This window comes from Episyrphus balteatus, chromosome 4, assembly GCF_945859705.1.
Source record: "Episyrphus balteatus chromosome 4, idEpiBalt1.1, whole genome shotgun sequence".
Taxonomy (NCBI): domain Eukaryota; kingdom Metazoa; phylum Arthropoda; class Insecta; order Diptera; family Syrphidae; genus Episyrphus; species Episyrphus balteatus.
The window spans coordinates 14,620,394-14,637,402 of NC_079137.1; the positions used below are offsets into that span (position 1 = coordinate 14,620,394).

General features: G+C 29.1%; 1 protein-coding gene and 1 long non-coding RNA gene across 3 annotated transcripts; both read right to left on the reverse strand.

The window, feature by feature from the left end:
* Nucleotides 1-4,573: 4,573 nt before the first annotated feature.
* LOC129917837 (uncharacterized) lies at nucleotides 4,574-6,923 on the reverse strand. 2 transcript variants are annotated; one of them, XR_008772884.1, is made up of 3 exons: nucleotides 6,665-6,923; nucleotides 6,511-6,613; nucleotides 4,574-4,674 (listed from the first exon to the last, which is right to left on the reverse strand). It is a non-coding gene; the product is annotated as an uncharacterized LOC129917837 (long non-coding RNA). The 2 variants fall into 2 exon arrangements; XR_008772883.1 differs by lacking the exon at nucleotides 4,574-4,674 and adding an exon at nucleotides 6,356-6,435.
* Nucleotides 6,924-12,354: 5,431 nt separating this feature from the next.
* On the reverse strand, nucleotides 12,355-13,068 carry LOC129918203 (uncharacterized protein DDB_G0271670-like; the record flags this gene model as incomplete). Its single annotated transcript, XM_055998600.1, has 1 exon — nucleotides 12,355-13,068. A coding segment is annotated over one exon (714 nt), but the record flags the coding sequence as incomplete, so codon positions are not given.
* Nucleotides 13,069-17,009: the final 3,941 nt, after the last annotated feature.

Consider the following 17,009-nt stretch of genomic DNA (forward strand, 5'->3'; position numbering starts at 1 on the left):
ACATTACAAAGCCAAAAATTGAAAATAAGTACTAGAAAAATGCGGAACGAAGTCCGCCGGGTTAGCTAGTGCTTTTTAAAATTCACGCTCTCAACAATCGGGAAAATTATGTTCAAAAGTCAAAACTATACTAGTGATCCTTCCCGAATGCGTTTCTGCAGTGCAAAAACATAGTTTGATTCGAAGTTCATTGAACAGAAGAATGCGCCGCAACTGCAGTTGGAAAACATTACATTTACATCTAATCTATCTATTCCGAAGATAAATCTTACGGACTAAAAACACTGCAGCGCTGGAAACTAAGTCCATTGATCGATAAAACACAAGGCATTTATACAACCCAGAAAGACAAAGAAGAAAAAAAACAACAGAAGAACATGTAACCAGCAAGTGTTCAACGTTTTCAGCAAAGTTTGAGTAGCTCCTATCCCAGCAGCCAGCACCTCAAGTTCAAGAAAATGAAGCGTAAACCAAAATATTTCTTACCTTCCAGAAAAAGTTCAATCAAGATCCAAATAAATCTTCCTGTTATTGGCACGATATACAAACAGAAAGAAAATTTATTTAGTAAACGCCAATTTGGAGGAGGTTCAGTCATAGTTTATGGCGCTAACCTGAAAAAGATACCGGTGTCACTTATTACCACCAGATGAACGAAATACAATATCGGGAGATGATTAGCCCTTATTTTCCTTATTTAAAAAACTGTTTAAATCGATCTGAAATTATTGATTTTAGGCTTAAGTTAGATATTTTTCACTAGATTTGGTCTTAAATAGGTATAAGAGTGCATCTTTCTAAAAATCGATTTTTTTCTGGTATTCGTTCTACTGTGACGTTGTAAGAATTGTTGCATATTACTTTCTATATGAAACGGTTAAAGCAATCAATTTGATGTCAAGTTATTATTTGTAGAACGTTTAAGCCTCTACAAGAATATATCTTACTAATTTGAAAATAATAAATTTTTAGTGAACTGGAAAATTTTTAAAAGTAAAAAATGTGTTTATATTTTTTTTAACTTTGACTTCGAATATCTTTAGAATGGTTAGATTAATGAAAAAAGTTTAAAGACTTTTTTTGTGGAGCAATCTGTTTCCTATAAGAATATGTCTTGCGCGTTTGGTTATTATAATTTTTCAATTTGTTACAAAATTAAGAACAAAAAACGAAATTTTAAAGATTTTCTCGATTTTAAGACCTCAAATATCTATTAAACGGTAAGATAAACGAAAAAAGTGTAGAAGTTCTTTTTTGTAGAGCGTTCAATTTCCTACAAGAATATGTAAAGAAATTTGCTAAAAAGTCAATTAATAAAAAAAATGATTTTTTTTTAGTAGAAGCTTGATGTAAAAATGGAAAATTGCGAAGCGGAGTACCTTCCCATTAATTAAATTATCCCACGCCTCTTTCCCCCCCCCCCAGATACCGCACGCGCTGGGGTCCATTTACACCGAGTATGATGGCACTTGCGGTGGCTAGTCATATCGGCACTTAAATTAGAGTTTTTTGAAGAAAAGAAAAACACGAGATAAGAGCGGGGCTGCTTATTACAAGCAGTTACAAAATGTAAAAAGTAAATATCTATATAGGAGCATGCGAAAGCATTCCATTATATAGAAAAAAATAAAAATGAAGTATTAAATAAGAAAAAAAAAAATTAAAAAAATTAAAAAAAAGTGTAGAAAAAAAACAAAAATTAAATGAAAAAGCATGCTTAAGCACTTGTTAAATCAGTTAAAAAAAGTCCAGTTTCAGTTTCTCTTTTACTATTTACTAATATTAAAAAATATAAAGAGTTCATATGTGGTGAATCAAAAAAATGAATTTCGATTTTTTTGACCCACCCTAATATACATATATATTACATATGTATTTGTATACTACCTATCAACTTCCAGTGATAAATAAAATAAAATGATCATTAAAAAATCCAGCTGTTTTTATTTTCAGCTAATTGCTATTTTAAGACTGAAAATAAAACTAATTCCTTGAAAATTTCATGTAGCACCTTTTCCACTTTGAAATTTTATAAACCAAATACCTAGTAATTCATCTGGTTGCGATGCACAGGTTACTTATTAAATTACTTAAATTTTTTCTTCAACCTTTGACATAAGCAATTGTATTGTTTTCTTAAAAAACAAAACACAATTTTAATCTGTTCACACCTTTTGAGTATAAAAGCAAAGTCGCTACCATAATTTAACAGCAATTTAGCATCTCACTTCATCAACTGAGCGATACATTGTTGTAGTTTTTGTCCAGTGTCGTTTATCTTACCTTTCCATTAACTGGAGACAACCTCCATCTACAGTCTACTACAAGCCTATAAGTGTAGATTATCTCGTGAACCAGCCCAACACAACATGCTTCCTACAATGGTTCGTCAATTAATTATCAAAAATAAAAAAAAAATACTGCGCAGCAATGCATAACGATATGCTATCCATCTATAAACACACTACTTTAATAATCTTTTTGTAAAGGGGTTAGAATTGGTTTTGTGCAAAAAAATATGCTGCCAAAATTGACAAAAAGAATGCTTTGAATGCGGAGACATCTATAACAACCAACGAAAATTATTTAAAATTGAATCTTTAATCTATGTTGAGATGTAAATTCATGATCAATCCAAAATATCCTGCTTAATTTTTCCTCAAAAAATACCATGTCCAAATTTCTGATCAAAATATAATTCTTAATTCTAGTAACATTCGTCCTATTTCAAGCAAGTTCATACAACACATCCGTGTATTTAATATTTTTGTGATCCGCATTGTCCCGTTTCAAGGTAAAATAAAATTGTCAAATTACGATTGTTATTTATTTGTCTGTTAATGCCATTAAAATCGGTAACTATTGTCTAATGGTTTGTTTTTTTTTTTTTGGATTGTTAATCAAAAAATAAAACAAAATACCTAAATTGATATTCACCATCAACAGACTATACATTGTTATGTCTCTTTATTTTAACATTGAATAAAGCTTAAACAAAAAAAAATAAAACAAACATACAAGGAATACCACATAATGATAATCTTGGCAAGGTCAAGTAAACTACGTATAGAATTTTGACTGAAATTAAATTAGAATTTTAAAAATCCATATTCTTAATATGGAGACTTTTGGACAAGAGACAAATTATATTTTATTCATTGATAAAAAATATTTTACGATGAAATAATCAAAATTATTTTTTTCTGAAATTGTAAACAACTCAATTTATTATTTCTCATGAAAATTTAAGTTTTTAGTCACACCTTTAAAGATGATTTATTCAAGAATTTTGACCGCATAAATTAATTAAAAATCAATAACGATTACATAAATAATCAAAAATGACTGTTTTGTGTGAATACAAATTTTGGAAAGAATTTTATTTACCTAGATGTGGTTACAATTTTGGGAATATTGTATGTTGAATTTATTGAAATTAATTTTAATTCGTTATACCTAAATGGTATTGATTTATTACTTGTCATAATAGTTATTATGTTAATCGTAACAATGAGATTAAAGAGTTATGAAAACGTAAAAAACACAGTGGTTTTGGAGTGAAATGTAAACTCGTCATTATTTTATGGCATCCTTCTTTATATTTTATTTACGTCCAAAGTTTTTAAGACAAACATAAAGTAAATATGTATGTTTGCTTCAAAAACACAAAAACAATATTTCTGTTTCCAAAATTTCAAAATTATTTTAAAAAATCCCGACATTCTAGATAAACAAAAAAAACTTCAGTGCTTCATCAAAGTATTGTTTCCAAAAATTCGATGGAGGACTAAGCTGGTAGATTTTTGAAAAGTGAATTAACGGTCAAGTGTTTTCCTCAAAGACTCCGAATTCAGAATTCGGAGTGATATTTTAATTTACACTATTAATGCATCCTTATCCTTGCGATTTGAAGAGCTAAATTCACTTTATCTGCAATCAATTTTATACCACTCATAATTTCCTCTTTCCCTGATGATATTTTACCAGTTTAAACATATTAACTGGCTGAAGGAATCTATGAATATTTTTTGTGAGAACGCAAATAATCATAGAAAGCAAAGCATATTATGTACATTCTTTCTATTTTGAAATGAATACTTAGCAATCAATCTAGGCAATTTTGACTTGATTCTCACAAATATCTTAATTTTAAATGCTTAAATGTTGTTACATCAAATGAATTTCATTCCCTTCAGTAAAATTTTAATTACTTTTATAACTTTTCTGTGCTCAAAGGTGTAAGCCAAGCTAAAATTATAAGTTCAGAAATCAATCAAATAATTACGAAGCGAAATGGGAACAGTAGTTTGTTGAAGGCTAGAAAAGAGAAGAATTCTTTATACTACACAACCCCTTTTTCAAGCAATACAAATAACTCCAATGATTTGTTCGTTAAAGGTGTTGAAAACCCAACTTCTTTATAACAAAAACTGAAAAAAAAAACTGTAAAGCTTCCAAGAAGTCTTTACGTGTACACATAAATTCTTTTTTATTCTTTAAACAAATAAGCAGCTTATTTCTTTTTAATTGAAATTTCTTCCAAACGAAGCATAATTAGATAATACCTATAAATCCCTATCCAAACACAATAACTGACGTCCACTCATGTTTTGTATTTCTTCTAGATCCAATTGCATGAGTGATGTGCTTTCAAAATCCCATTACACCTGAAAACTAAAAGAACTTTATTATGGCTTCTTTTGCTTGAATGCCCCCATATCGATGTATGTGGATAGAGTCAAGTTTAAGTCAACCCTGATTCCTTAAATATACAATATAGAAAGCAAAAACTATTGAAAAAAAAATCACGTCTTAATCGAATTAATCTTATCATTGTGTTATGAGGAATGGAATTTTAAAACTAAGATACTAGGATATACTATCTATACAGAAAAAAAAATATAAAAGCATTATCTTATAGTTTAATATTCCAAGAGCATTCCATATATCAAAAAGATATGTTGAGTTTTGTCAGGTAAACGAATTATGACAAAGCGCTACTGTCAAACAAGTATAGCTGTCAAAATAAATAATATTCTATCGATATCGATACACAATCCGTTAATGGCTTTTATATATCTTTCTTTTTTCGAAACAAAATCATAATTTAAAAATAAAGCTTACAAACTGATTTTGTTGATATGAAAGAGTTTGGATAGTTTGATATTTTTATTTAGCAATTAGGACAATATATAGTTTTTATTTCAATGACTGTTTGTATAAATTAACAAACTGTCAAACTACATACAAATATACTTTATAGAAATCTCAAAGCATACAATTAGGTCGGGCTCATCAACTATTTGCCGCAGGGTTCATAATGTCAAATCTGTAAATTAATTTTATATTTTTGTGTCATTTCAAAACATTGTTTCAAAAGTCTGGCGGAACTACAAAGTATCTGAGACTAATTATGTTAAAGATAAGAATTTGTTTTGATGTTTTTTTTTTCTGTTTTTGTTGCTTCAAGTTGTTTATTTTTTTTTGTTTTGCTTAATTTTTTTCTAAATTATTATCTTCTCCGGTGATGCAAGTTCATCTAGTAAAGGTCACATATTATGCATGATGAATAATGATTCATTTATAATTTAATATGATTTATTATTATCTAGACTGGGAAAATATTTAAAGTTAGTTTATTGCTTTGTTTAAAAAAAAATAAATACTAATACAAAATTGCAAACTAAAACGTACAGTGGGATATCATCGTTTTAAAATTCTCACAAAATAAATGATTGATTTCAAGTCAATTGCCGTTTAGGTACCCTTTTCCCCCTTCACCCTTATATGCTCGCAGAAGATTATTATTTATGAATCATGAATAATTTTCAGTATATTTTGATTTTATTTTTGCAGGTTTATAAGTATGCGAGTTTGTATATTCCCTCATAATTTCTTAACTAAATATCATAACTTCATTAATTAAATATCATCATAAGCATTATGCAATGCTGCTTAACCGCTGGCTATAGGCTGCATAAAATCTTCTAATTTTGAGCCATCTAAAGACAAAAGTCATGAACTAAAACATACAAAAATTTCATGAAATATGATTGAAACCGTTTTTTTCTAACTGCAGGTCCGAGGACCATTTTGAATTATGGTTTTAAATGAAAGTTTTAAAAAAATAATTTCAAAGAATTTGTTAAGTTTTTGTAAAAAAACAAATTTGGATATGTTTTAATCGGCCACTACTCCACTGTCTGGTGATAGGAAGTGAGATTTTCTTTCCATTATAAAAATAGAATCCATTAATTTATTACACATAACTTTTGTTTTTTTTTTTAGTGATTGATTAGCTCTGACAAATAAAAACAAATCACGAGAATAAAAAATTCTTTGAATTATATTTATACTCTAGTCAAAATTAATTTATCCTTGAAGTCAGCTTAATATTTCTGTTTATTTTCATTTTCACTTCCTCAGATAAAATGTCTTATTAAATAAAAAACAAACATGGTCAAAAAATTTTCTTCGTTCGTGTCTGATTATTATTATACAAGAACATACCTTATGTTCTTAAGCCAATTAGAGATAAATTAACATTTCGTGTCTGCTGAATGTCTGGACAGGAAATACACATATACACACAACTTGCAGCTAGAATTTTTGTCTTTGAAAAGATTAAATTTTATGATTTGAATTAAAAAAAAAAAATAATTACCTAACCAATAAATTCACTCTCTGGATATTGAAGTTTATCTTTTGGACAACGAAAATACGTTTTAAGGACCTTCGTGCGGCGAATTGGCTTCCAGAATGTTGCTTCAGTGAAAAAAAGGGAGCTAAGTGTGGTCGTATAGGATTTTATTTTCCATACTGATTGTACGAAGTAAAGTTTCCGATATGGGTTAGATTAGGTAAAAATGGCTGACATACTTTAAAGTTCATTTCTTGGGTTTTTTCGACTGCGCCACCCTGCTTGTATGCACCGAAAAAAAAAACCAATATCAATTTAACATTTTTTAAATATCAAATTAACATTTTTCAAATATCAGCCAAAAATCCTCTATAAAATGTGTTTTATGATATTTAAAATGTTAAAACAACATTTTTATTATCAGGATGATATTTAAATGTCACATTTTGAAATTTTTTTTTGATATTTTATTATCATTTTTTCATATCAATTTCTCATTCCAAATTATTGAAAAATATTAAATAAAAAATTTTTAATGTGTACTAATTTAAAGGCGCTTTGTGTTTTTTCGAAGTAAAATGTATGATTTACTGAGAAAATTTGATCGGCACCAAGATTTTGCTTCACATAGTTTGGGAGAAAATAACAAAACAATTATATCACCTATAATAGAAAAAATAATATCACCATTATTTTGTAAAGAATATTCCCTTTCAGTAATGTTTTGAAAAAAGAAAGAAAATTCTTAAAATAATAAAAATAATAAAAATGAAAAGGAAAGAAATAGGTTTCATTATAATAAACTAAAACGTAAAATCTAGTCAACATTGATATTTTAATTGTCAAAGTGAAATTTTCACTATCCACTTAAACTTAAAAAAATGTCAAAATGATATTTTAATTGTCAAAGTGAAATTTTCACTATCCCACCTGAAATTAAAAAATGTCAAAATGATATGATAAAATATCAAAATTGATATTTTAATTGTTGGACGACTTTTGTCACTGAAAAATGTTAATTTGATAGCTGTTATTATCAAATTTTTTTTTCGGTGTGGTAAGTCTTAGAGTGGTAAAAAAATACTGTGTCAGAGAAAAATAAATTTAAAAAATTTTTAATATTAAGGATTTTTTGAATTTTGAAATTTTAGTAGGGTAAACAGAGGTGAATTAGAAAGAGGTCGAAAGCTGTTTTTTGTAAACAAAAAGTGACAGAAACAAGATTGATATTCGGATCGATAGATACTGTTAATATATGATAGTCACAGGTACAAACAAAAAAAATGTAAAAAATCTGCAACTCGAAATATGGACGTTTAAAAGTCAAACCCGTGAAATTCGATGTTTGAGAAATACTTCATCAAAAATCAGCATTGAAAGTATTTGGAATAACTTTTATGTTATTAGAGAGAAAAAATAGAATAACTTGACATGCATGTGCCATATTTTTGATTCAATTTAGTTTAGTTTGGGTTGTGAGTTTTTAAGAAAAATTACAGATTTTTACATTTAAATACACTTTTCAACAAAAAAATCTTATTAGCATTTTTCTCGTGACCTAATAAGTTTTGTAGCTTGTAGGCCATATTGAAAATATTAAAACTGCATACTTTGTTTTCTCAATATACCTCCAAAATCTGGATTAAGGCACAAAAATACTCTAGCTTTGTCAATTTGCCTATCCCCGTATCAATGCAGTCTTTTAGCTACGTACATATGTATACGGCAAGTACCTCGTGATAAAACACAGTTTTCGCCAAAGCAGGTATGGGACAGTTATATAATTTTTGTATCTTGCTTTAAAATGAATATTACCTGACATTATTCGCTGCATTTTGCTGTTAAAAGATTATTTATTTGGTCCAAATATGTCAAAGACCTCTAATATGCTATTTTGTTGACAAAAAAAATAAAAATTTTATGAGACACATTGTAAGAAATTTTATTTCCCCAAATCTGAATAAAAATACAATAAAAAATAATAAAGATAACTTTCATTTGGTTAGAACAAAATTCTTCAAGAAAACAAATTCCAAAGTTTTTATATGTATAAATGTTTGCGGAAAAATGATATCCTCAAATGAGTATATAACAATGAGTTGAAATTAATATTGATGAGAGCCTATTTCAAGACAAAATCACTTACCCCGAGTCCTTAATATCCCAAAAAGTAGAAAAAAGAACAAATAAACTTCACAAAAACTTGAATGGATTGAGATTTTTATAGTTATTTATCGAACAACGTAGAAGAAGTGCTACAACTCAATCTCATTTAATTTTCAAAAAACCATATCCACACTAGAAAAATATCAATAAATTTAACAACAAACTTTACTTAATGTGTTTCTCATCATCAAAATGATTCATCTCATTTTGGCTTCATTTGACAGGCGAGTAAATGTGTGTATCATAATGGTCCATGTGTTTGTGTCGGTTTTTCTATATAAATGATGGATTGCTAACAAACCACACACACATTCTCGATGATTAAAGTTATCAAAGACAATAAAAGTGTTTGTTTAATTTATTCGTTTTCGATGGAAAATGACTTTGGAATTTATTTGTTTTCTGTTTTGTTTTTCTGCCCATAAATCTGCTAATTTTGTTAAAACAAAAAAAAAGAAAATAAACCACATATATACCTACTTTTTGTGGTTTATTTTGTTGGTGGTTTTTCGTTATTTCGAGGACCTCGCCTATTTCACGCACAATACTCTGGCACGTGTCCCAAAAATATCATTTCACTTTCACAATTTCAAAAAAAGAATATCAAACAAATTCAATAAATAAAGGAATGTGTTTTAGGATTGACTGAAAGAGAGAGAGAGAGAGAGCAGAGAGACATACAGCCGACTGGTAATAGTTGGGCAGGAGAAAATTGTCAAGTTTTAAGACTGTTTTTAAGTTTTTCTTCTTTTTCAATTTATTTTGAAATTGGATAAACATAAATATTTTAATTTTGTTTAATTTACATTAAAAAAAAAAAACTTTTTGATAGCTTTAATTAAAAGAGACTTCTCGATTATTGTTCTTAAATTGAATAAAACTGTTCCATAATAATACATAGTCCGGGTGGCGACTTTAGAAACGGTTTACTCATCGGTTTTTCAATTAAATGGTTTCATCGGCGCATTTTTTTTTTTTGGAACCTTAAAGCAAATTTTTGACAATGCCAATCAAAGCTTATAAGTAAGTTATATTATAACCAAACTAATAAAAAAAAAACACAAAAACAATTTTTTTTTTGAAACGATATTAAAGATATATTTTTTAAAACAATATTAAGGGGGGAAATCTTTCTGGAATTTTTTATTTTTGCATTATTTTTTGTTTGCCTTGTACATTCATTTATCAACTGAAGAAACTATTTTCAGTGGTTTTAGCCTTAAATGAAGCCTCAAAAGTCCCTAGATAGTCCCGATACCCAGCGCTCCGAACCTACCACAGTACAAAAACGATAACTTTAAACGCATTTTTCTCGAAACGCGTTTTTTTCCGCGCCGTGCAACGTAACTCAAAAACTAATGAAGCTATTGACTTGAAATAAATTGCAAATTACTCGTTAATTCATTGGCCATTGAACCTAAAAGTTCAATAAAATTTTAACAATTTGTTTATCAAAAAACATTGTGTTTCTTCGTTTTTTTGGTCTCTAATTTTTATTTTACACTGTTTTTTTACTAAATTTAGGTTCATGAAATTGGGAAAAAAATTCTTTTTTGATTATAAATAATTTTCTAGACCTGGGCATTTTGTTTTTTTTTTTTTGTACTTCAAAAAAATTGTATCAATACTTCATAATGTCAATAATATCACATACTTTTCCAAATTTCAATAAATGCTTTCAGTTTTCCAAAAAAAATTATTGAAAAAGCTGTCGTCCAGAGGGATTTCCCTCCTTAACTGTCAGAAAACCTTTTTCTCGCACTTATAAACGATTGAACAAATTCAAACGAACATTACAAGAGCATATCGAGCCCTTCCCGTCAAATTATGATTTAATTTACAGATAAATCTTTGTTATCTTTTGTCCTTAGACTTCTTGGGGACAAATTTGATGTGATTATTTTTTTGAGCACTTGTTGATTAGATTAATAATAAAAAGTTATATCTTTTCATTCTATCTTTGTTAACTTGTTATTATGTTAGTTATTTAGTTATTATATCTATGGCAACATCTAGGTGTGATTTTTGGAATGGGTTTCCTGAAATGAAAGTTTATAAAATTTTTGACTAGATGAAACTTAAATATTTATGTCGGATATAAATCCTTTTACATAATCTGTCCTTTTTGACCTGCTTAAACTGTCACATAAAAGCTTCTAACGGTGAAATCAAATGCTTAAGTTTCGTTTTAGAAAATGGGTCTAAGTAACCTGTTGAAAATACCTTTATTTTACTGAATAGATCTTTGAAAAACATATTACTTGTAGTTGTAGGTATGTTTTTACAAATTAAATTTTCGTCCTAAATGTCACTATCATTGATACTGTCACCAATCTATCCATCAAAGAAACTTCAATCTCAATGCTAATTCCTTCAACTTTCAAATCCAAAAACATTCAGCATTCAAATCACTCAACACACTATACACCACTTGTTTGGTAAAGATGTCCCACATGCCATGATAGCAGCGTCGTGCGTCGTCGTATCGTCTGACAAATCGTAAACATCAAAAAGCCGTCATAAGAAAACCAGCGAAATATAAAAAACCAAAACAAAAAAAAAATCAAACGCTACCTTGTTAAATCAACAACACGATCAATCCCAACGTTTATAATACTATCATCTACAATCTACAACTGCAACAACAACAACAATCATTTGATATATTCAATGCAAGCTGCATTTGCATATAAATGAGCAGCGAAAACTCATATCACATTTTCGTACATTGCAGCAATGCAAAATGCAAAAATGCAAACTGCAAATCCGCACTGCACTCTCTCGAGCGAATTTGCATTTTGAATAATTGCCTCTTACATCGCCGATATGTTTAGGCGCTTGACTCATTCGCTTGGTGGTCTAATAAGCTGGCAGCTAGCGCAATGAATTTCTTAGAATTTTAGCTGAATAGCGCAAAAAAATAATTTCTAATTTCAAGACCGTACAATATACGCTAACGCTCGCTCTATGGCTGTCGCTTTATGAGTTTACTTTTGACTATGATAAGTATTGCTGTTGATTATTGCCAGATGATGAGTGTATCTCTAGAATGAGCGATTTTCTAGCTAGCTAGCTAGAAAGCTAGTTGCTGCCAAAAGAAATACATTAAGACACTGAATGGTAATTAATTCGATTGACAAGAGTTGACGTTGTTGGTTGGACGACCGACAACGGAGACGACGAAGACGCTGGGACATGGGAATGGGATTTTAGCTAAGCTTAGTTTTTGGCAGCAGCATTTTTTATTTTTATGTTATAGTTGTCAAAGGAAAATATGCTTTTAGAAATGACAATGGTGTTTTTGAAAATTTTAAGTTTTTCTTTTGGTGGTCTGTTGCAATGGCAACACGCGACACATTGTTACAAAGAAATCTGGTGGCGGTAAGAAGACAGGGCGATAAGATGGTATGACGGGTGACTGCTCGTTATCTGCTGTGCACATCGTGTTACAATGATACCTTGAAGTGATGAAAAGATAAAAGTTCTTTATGTTTGCAGTCATTGCTAAATTTGGTGTTCCTCAAGGAGACCACCTGTGAACTAGTGTTTTAAGGGGAAATTAGAAAATAAAATGGCAATAGTCTTTCGAAATGGCAGTAGTCAGTTTTACGGTTAGTTGAAGACGTCCCTGTGCCATTGATGTCCTGGGGATTATCAGAATGGGTTTTTCTGTTGGAGAACTGTAGAGAATGAGAATGAATTGTCGAAAAAGAAGAAGTAAAAGGAATTGAATAAGTAAAAGAAGAAAAAGATTGCACAAAAGATGCAGACGAAGAAGAAGAAAAAGAAGATGAAGATGAAGTTGAAGATGAAGATGAAGATGAAGATGAAGATGAAGATGAAGATGAAGATGAAGATGAAGATAAAGATGAAGATGAAGGTGAAGATGAAGATGAAGATGAAGATGAAGATGAAGATGAAGATGAAGATGAAGATGAAGATGAAGATGAAGATGAAGATGAAGGTGAAGATGAAGATGAAGATGAAGATGAAGATGAAGATGAAGATGAAGATGAAGATGAAGATGAAGATGAAGATGAAGATGAAGATGAAGATGAAGATGAAGATGAAGATGAAGATGAAGATGAAGATAAAGATAAAGATAAAGATGAAGATGAAGATGAAGATGAAGATGAAGATGAAGATGAAGATGAAGAAGAAGAAGAAGAAGAAGAAGAAGAAGAAGAAGAAGAAGAAGAAGAAGAAGAAGAAGAAGAAGAAGAAGAAGAAGAAGAAGAAGAAGAAGAAGAAGAAGAAGAAGAAGTAGAAAAAGAAAAAGAAGAAAAGGGGGAAAAGTTGAAAAAAAATAGAAGAAGAAAAAGAAGAAGAAGAAAGTGATTAAATAGAAAGTTGAAGAAGAAAATAAAACAGAATACGAATAAGAAGAAGAAATTAGTTAGGAAACAAAATGCTCTTACCTTTACAATCCTAAGATTTCAACAAATAAGCTCCCAACTTTTCATTTTTCATTATTTTATAATAGTGCAGTAAAATTGGACGAAACATTTTATTTGTTTACCGTGTATAAGCATTCATTCCGAGGTTGAATGCCTATTTGACTGGACTATAAACGAGATCTAATTAACAGCCAAAAGTAAAACCATATTTGAATCTATTCTCTCTTCTAAACTGCAACAATTGTTTAATTTTTAAATGAAATAAATAAATTGTATTTGACAAGATAAAATTTTATCTTTCAAAACTACATTATGCCTTTTTATCCACATGATTATTGTCTTCGCGTTCTTCCACTTTGTCCACAAGCCAAAAGAGATTATACTTACTGACAACTACAATGATATAAAAATGACAAATTTGCGTAGGATTTCGATCTATCCAACAAGTTAATTTATATTAATGAGCATCTTGACAGGCATTCATTTCATTCATTATTATCATTTTATTCTAATTCAAAAAAAATATGAAGAAAAAAAAACATGAAAAAATAAGATCACTATTTATTTATACTTCTCGTCTTCACCCCCAATCAAAGGAAAAAAATGGACATTCCCTCGAACTGGGTTAATGGCAAAAATTTAACCACCACACCACCACCATCGCCAGCAGAGTCAACTCAAAAATAAAGAACCACATATCATCAGTCACGGTATAATATGTACAAAGAGTGACAATTCTGCTAAATTATTTAATAGAATAGGATTCAGAGATCAAAGAATACAGAAGCGGATTTATGAAATCTATTCTGTTCTTTATAAAGGAAGGATACTTATAAAAGGTCTTTAATTTTTTTTTTTTCAATATATTTACTTTTAGTACTTTGAAAAATGTGAATATTCAATTAATCAATGCGGCTAACAGAACTGGCACTAAACACAGAATACAATTTTTTTTTCTTCAGAACATGGAAAAATCGTCGTGTAAAGAAAATGATCCTATCTAATTTTTAGCCTTAAATAATTATTTAGAGGTGTTGATTTTAAATACAAATAACTTACAAATTGTAACTCACCACTCGAATGCTATACAAGAATTTTTTTACAGACGATCCTTCCCTAACCTAAATTTAAACTTCAATATTTGTGTGACTAAGCAACGAAAAAAACGTGCCCAAAATTTCTTGTTATTTGTGTTCTTAGGAGCTCAAATTCTGACATGGTCATTTGTATAGAAACACTTATAATGTTTTTGAAGAAGAAACAAAAGCAGTTTTTTTAATGCACACTTACTTGATCGTGTATGAAAACATTCTAGTCATTTTCCAGAATCAATTTGTTTTTAAATAGGTATATGTTCAAATTCTAGCAATGTAATATTGTCTGCTGATGTCCTTGTGATCGATTCTTACGACATTGATGGGATTTGCAAATTTCTGGTCAACTTTTGTTTTTCTTTCTTATTTTGTCAATAGAATTAAAAACTTTCAGAAAAACAAAATTTGAAAACAAAAAATTTAGTAAATTTTTCCCCATTTCTTTTGAAATGTTAATCACTTAACAAAATGGTTAGACTCTGAATAATTAAAAATTAAATTAAATTAGAAGATGCAGGACAAAGTAGGATCAAACCATTCGATATCTTATTTTATAACTGCTTAGAATAATTTTTGAATCAAACAAAAAATGTTACGTATACACCACAGTGACCGCTATTCAATAAATTATTTATATCTTTTTTATATATTGTCTATCAAAAAATATTTGTATGACAGAGTTATAGATAATTGTATGTTCGTGTGGTAAACTGTCAAAAGAACTTGAAAAGTTACTCATTTTCAAATTCATTGATCTGTAACTCTCTGAAGCCCCCTTCACGCTTCACAGAGATAGAGTTCTAGACGACACGTTGGTAGTTTTATAAAAAAAAAAGTGTTAAAACTACTAGGTTATCAATAAACAATTTCATACATAAACTACAGGATATTAGCAAACAAATATTATGGAAGACATACAAAAATACATGCTACAAACCAATTGACTAGGTATACATATCACAGAACAAAAACAACAGTTCCAGTTTCACCACGGTTTTTGAATTTATTGTTTCTTGTTTTTGTTATACTATAGTTGTAGAAAAAACAGTACATAGCATTAAGCTTATGCTGTTAATAACGAAGAAAAATTAATAAAAATTATTTTTAACTTTAAAATTGAAGTAAATAACTTAGTTCAAAAAACGAACATATTTTTAACCAAACATTTGTATACATTGAAAACTTACCTTTTCTTTTGCCAATTTCTTGGAATTTAGGGATATTAATGAGTATGTTGGTTTTGTTCAAGTTCAAAATTTTGTCTGATTTATGATGAGAAGAATATTAAGTTGAAATGTCTTTAAATCAGATTTGTCAAATAATTACATTTTTGCACGTTTTTTCAAGGTTCTTTGCCATTAACTCCACCAAACCTTAGGGAATATGATCACTATGCGTTTGTTAAAAAGCTAGATTAAAAATCCATTTTTGTGCAAGAATATTGCAAACATTTTCATAGTATATAGAATTACTCAGTGGGTATCGCAGGAATGACGTCTTCATCGGAATAGACTTGAAAAGGGATTATTACATAAAACGTAAATATTTAAAATGTGTATCTACTTCTACATGCATATAACATACCTGGGTTGAAACTCAATAGATATGTTAGCTTGATTTATTGAGAAGGGATTGCATCATCTCAAACATGCAAATGGAAATTTGAATGCAGGATTGTAAAAGGTCGGTTCTTAATCACTTAATTGTATCATATTTAGGTCTCTACGTTTCCACCATTTTCAAAAACTTGAAATATGAATACTGATTGTACAAAAATAGAATATTGAATTTTCTTTTTTTTTAATTTTTTTTTTATTTTCAGATTTAAAAAGCTTTGAAAAGTATGTTTTTTAAATTTTTATACAGTGAATTTTTTATGATTTTGAACTGATTAAAGGTTTTATTATCAAATTTTTTTATTCTTCGACGATATTCCTATTGGACTCAAAATGTCTGTCACAAGCAAAGTAAGAAAAACCAAAATCTACCTTGATACTGCAAAATAACAAATCCGCTACTGCAAAAAAATTTCATAGTTTCTGATGCTGTCTGTATACGCAGTGCAGGGTGAACTATATCTTCACCACCATGCGAAACCCACGCATTTCATTTATACTTGGCGTGCGTTGAATCTCTGACTAATTTACATCTTAAAATGAAATTCATTGATAGCCTTAACCAATGAATCCAGAAAAAAAACAACAGCATTTGCATCTACGAACGATTGCGAGCGTAAATTGTGCATTCTTCATGCATCGCGTAGCTTTTGAGTTGAAGAATATCCATTTTTCTAAATTAAATCTTAATAACAACATCTGCCACAACTACTGGCGAATGTTATGATAGATTGTCTGTGGACTTTATTGTGATGGTGCCACAGTGGCCAAAAGAAATAAATGGGTCAGTGAGATAGAATATGGTGGGAATACGAGTTTTAATGAAGACTTTTTTTTGAATAATTACTAAGATTTGTGTAAGGACTCATTAAATTGCATTAATAACATCTGTTAATTTAACACATTTTAGTCAATATCGAACTTGTTAGGAAAACTCCTATCAAAAACGAAATCACATATGGCTCACTATCTCATTTCATATTCAGCCATTGAATATTCAAATTCAACTTTAACATTAAAATTCTTAACAGAAGAAAAACTCGGTTAAACCACGTCCACCGGATCAATATATCTTTGGTATTATTACTCAATTAAT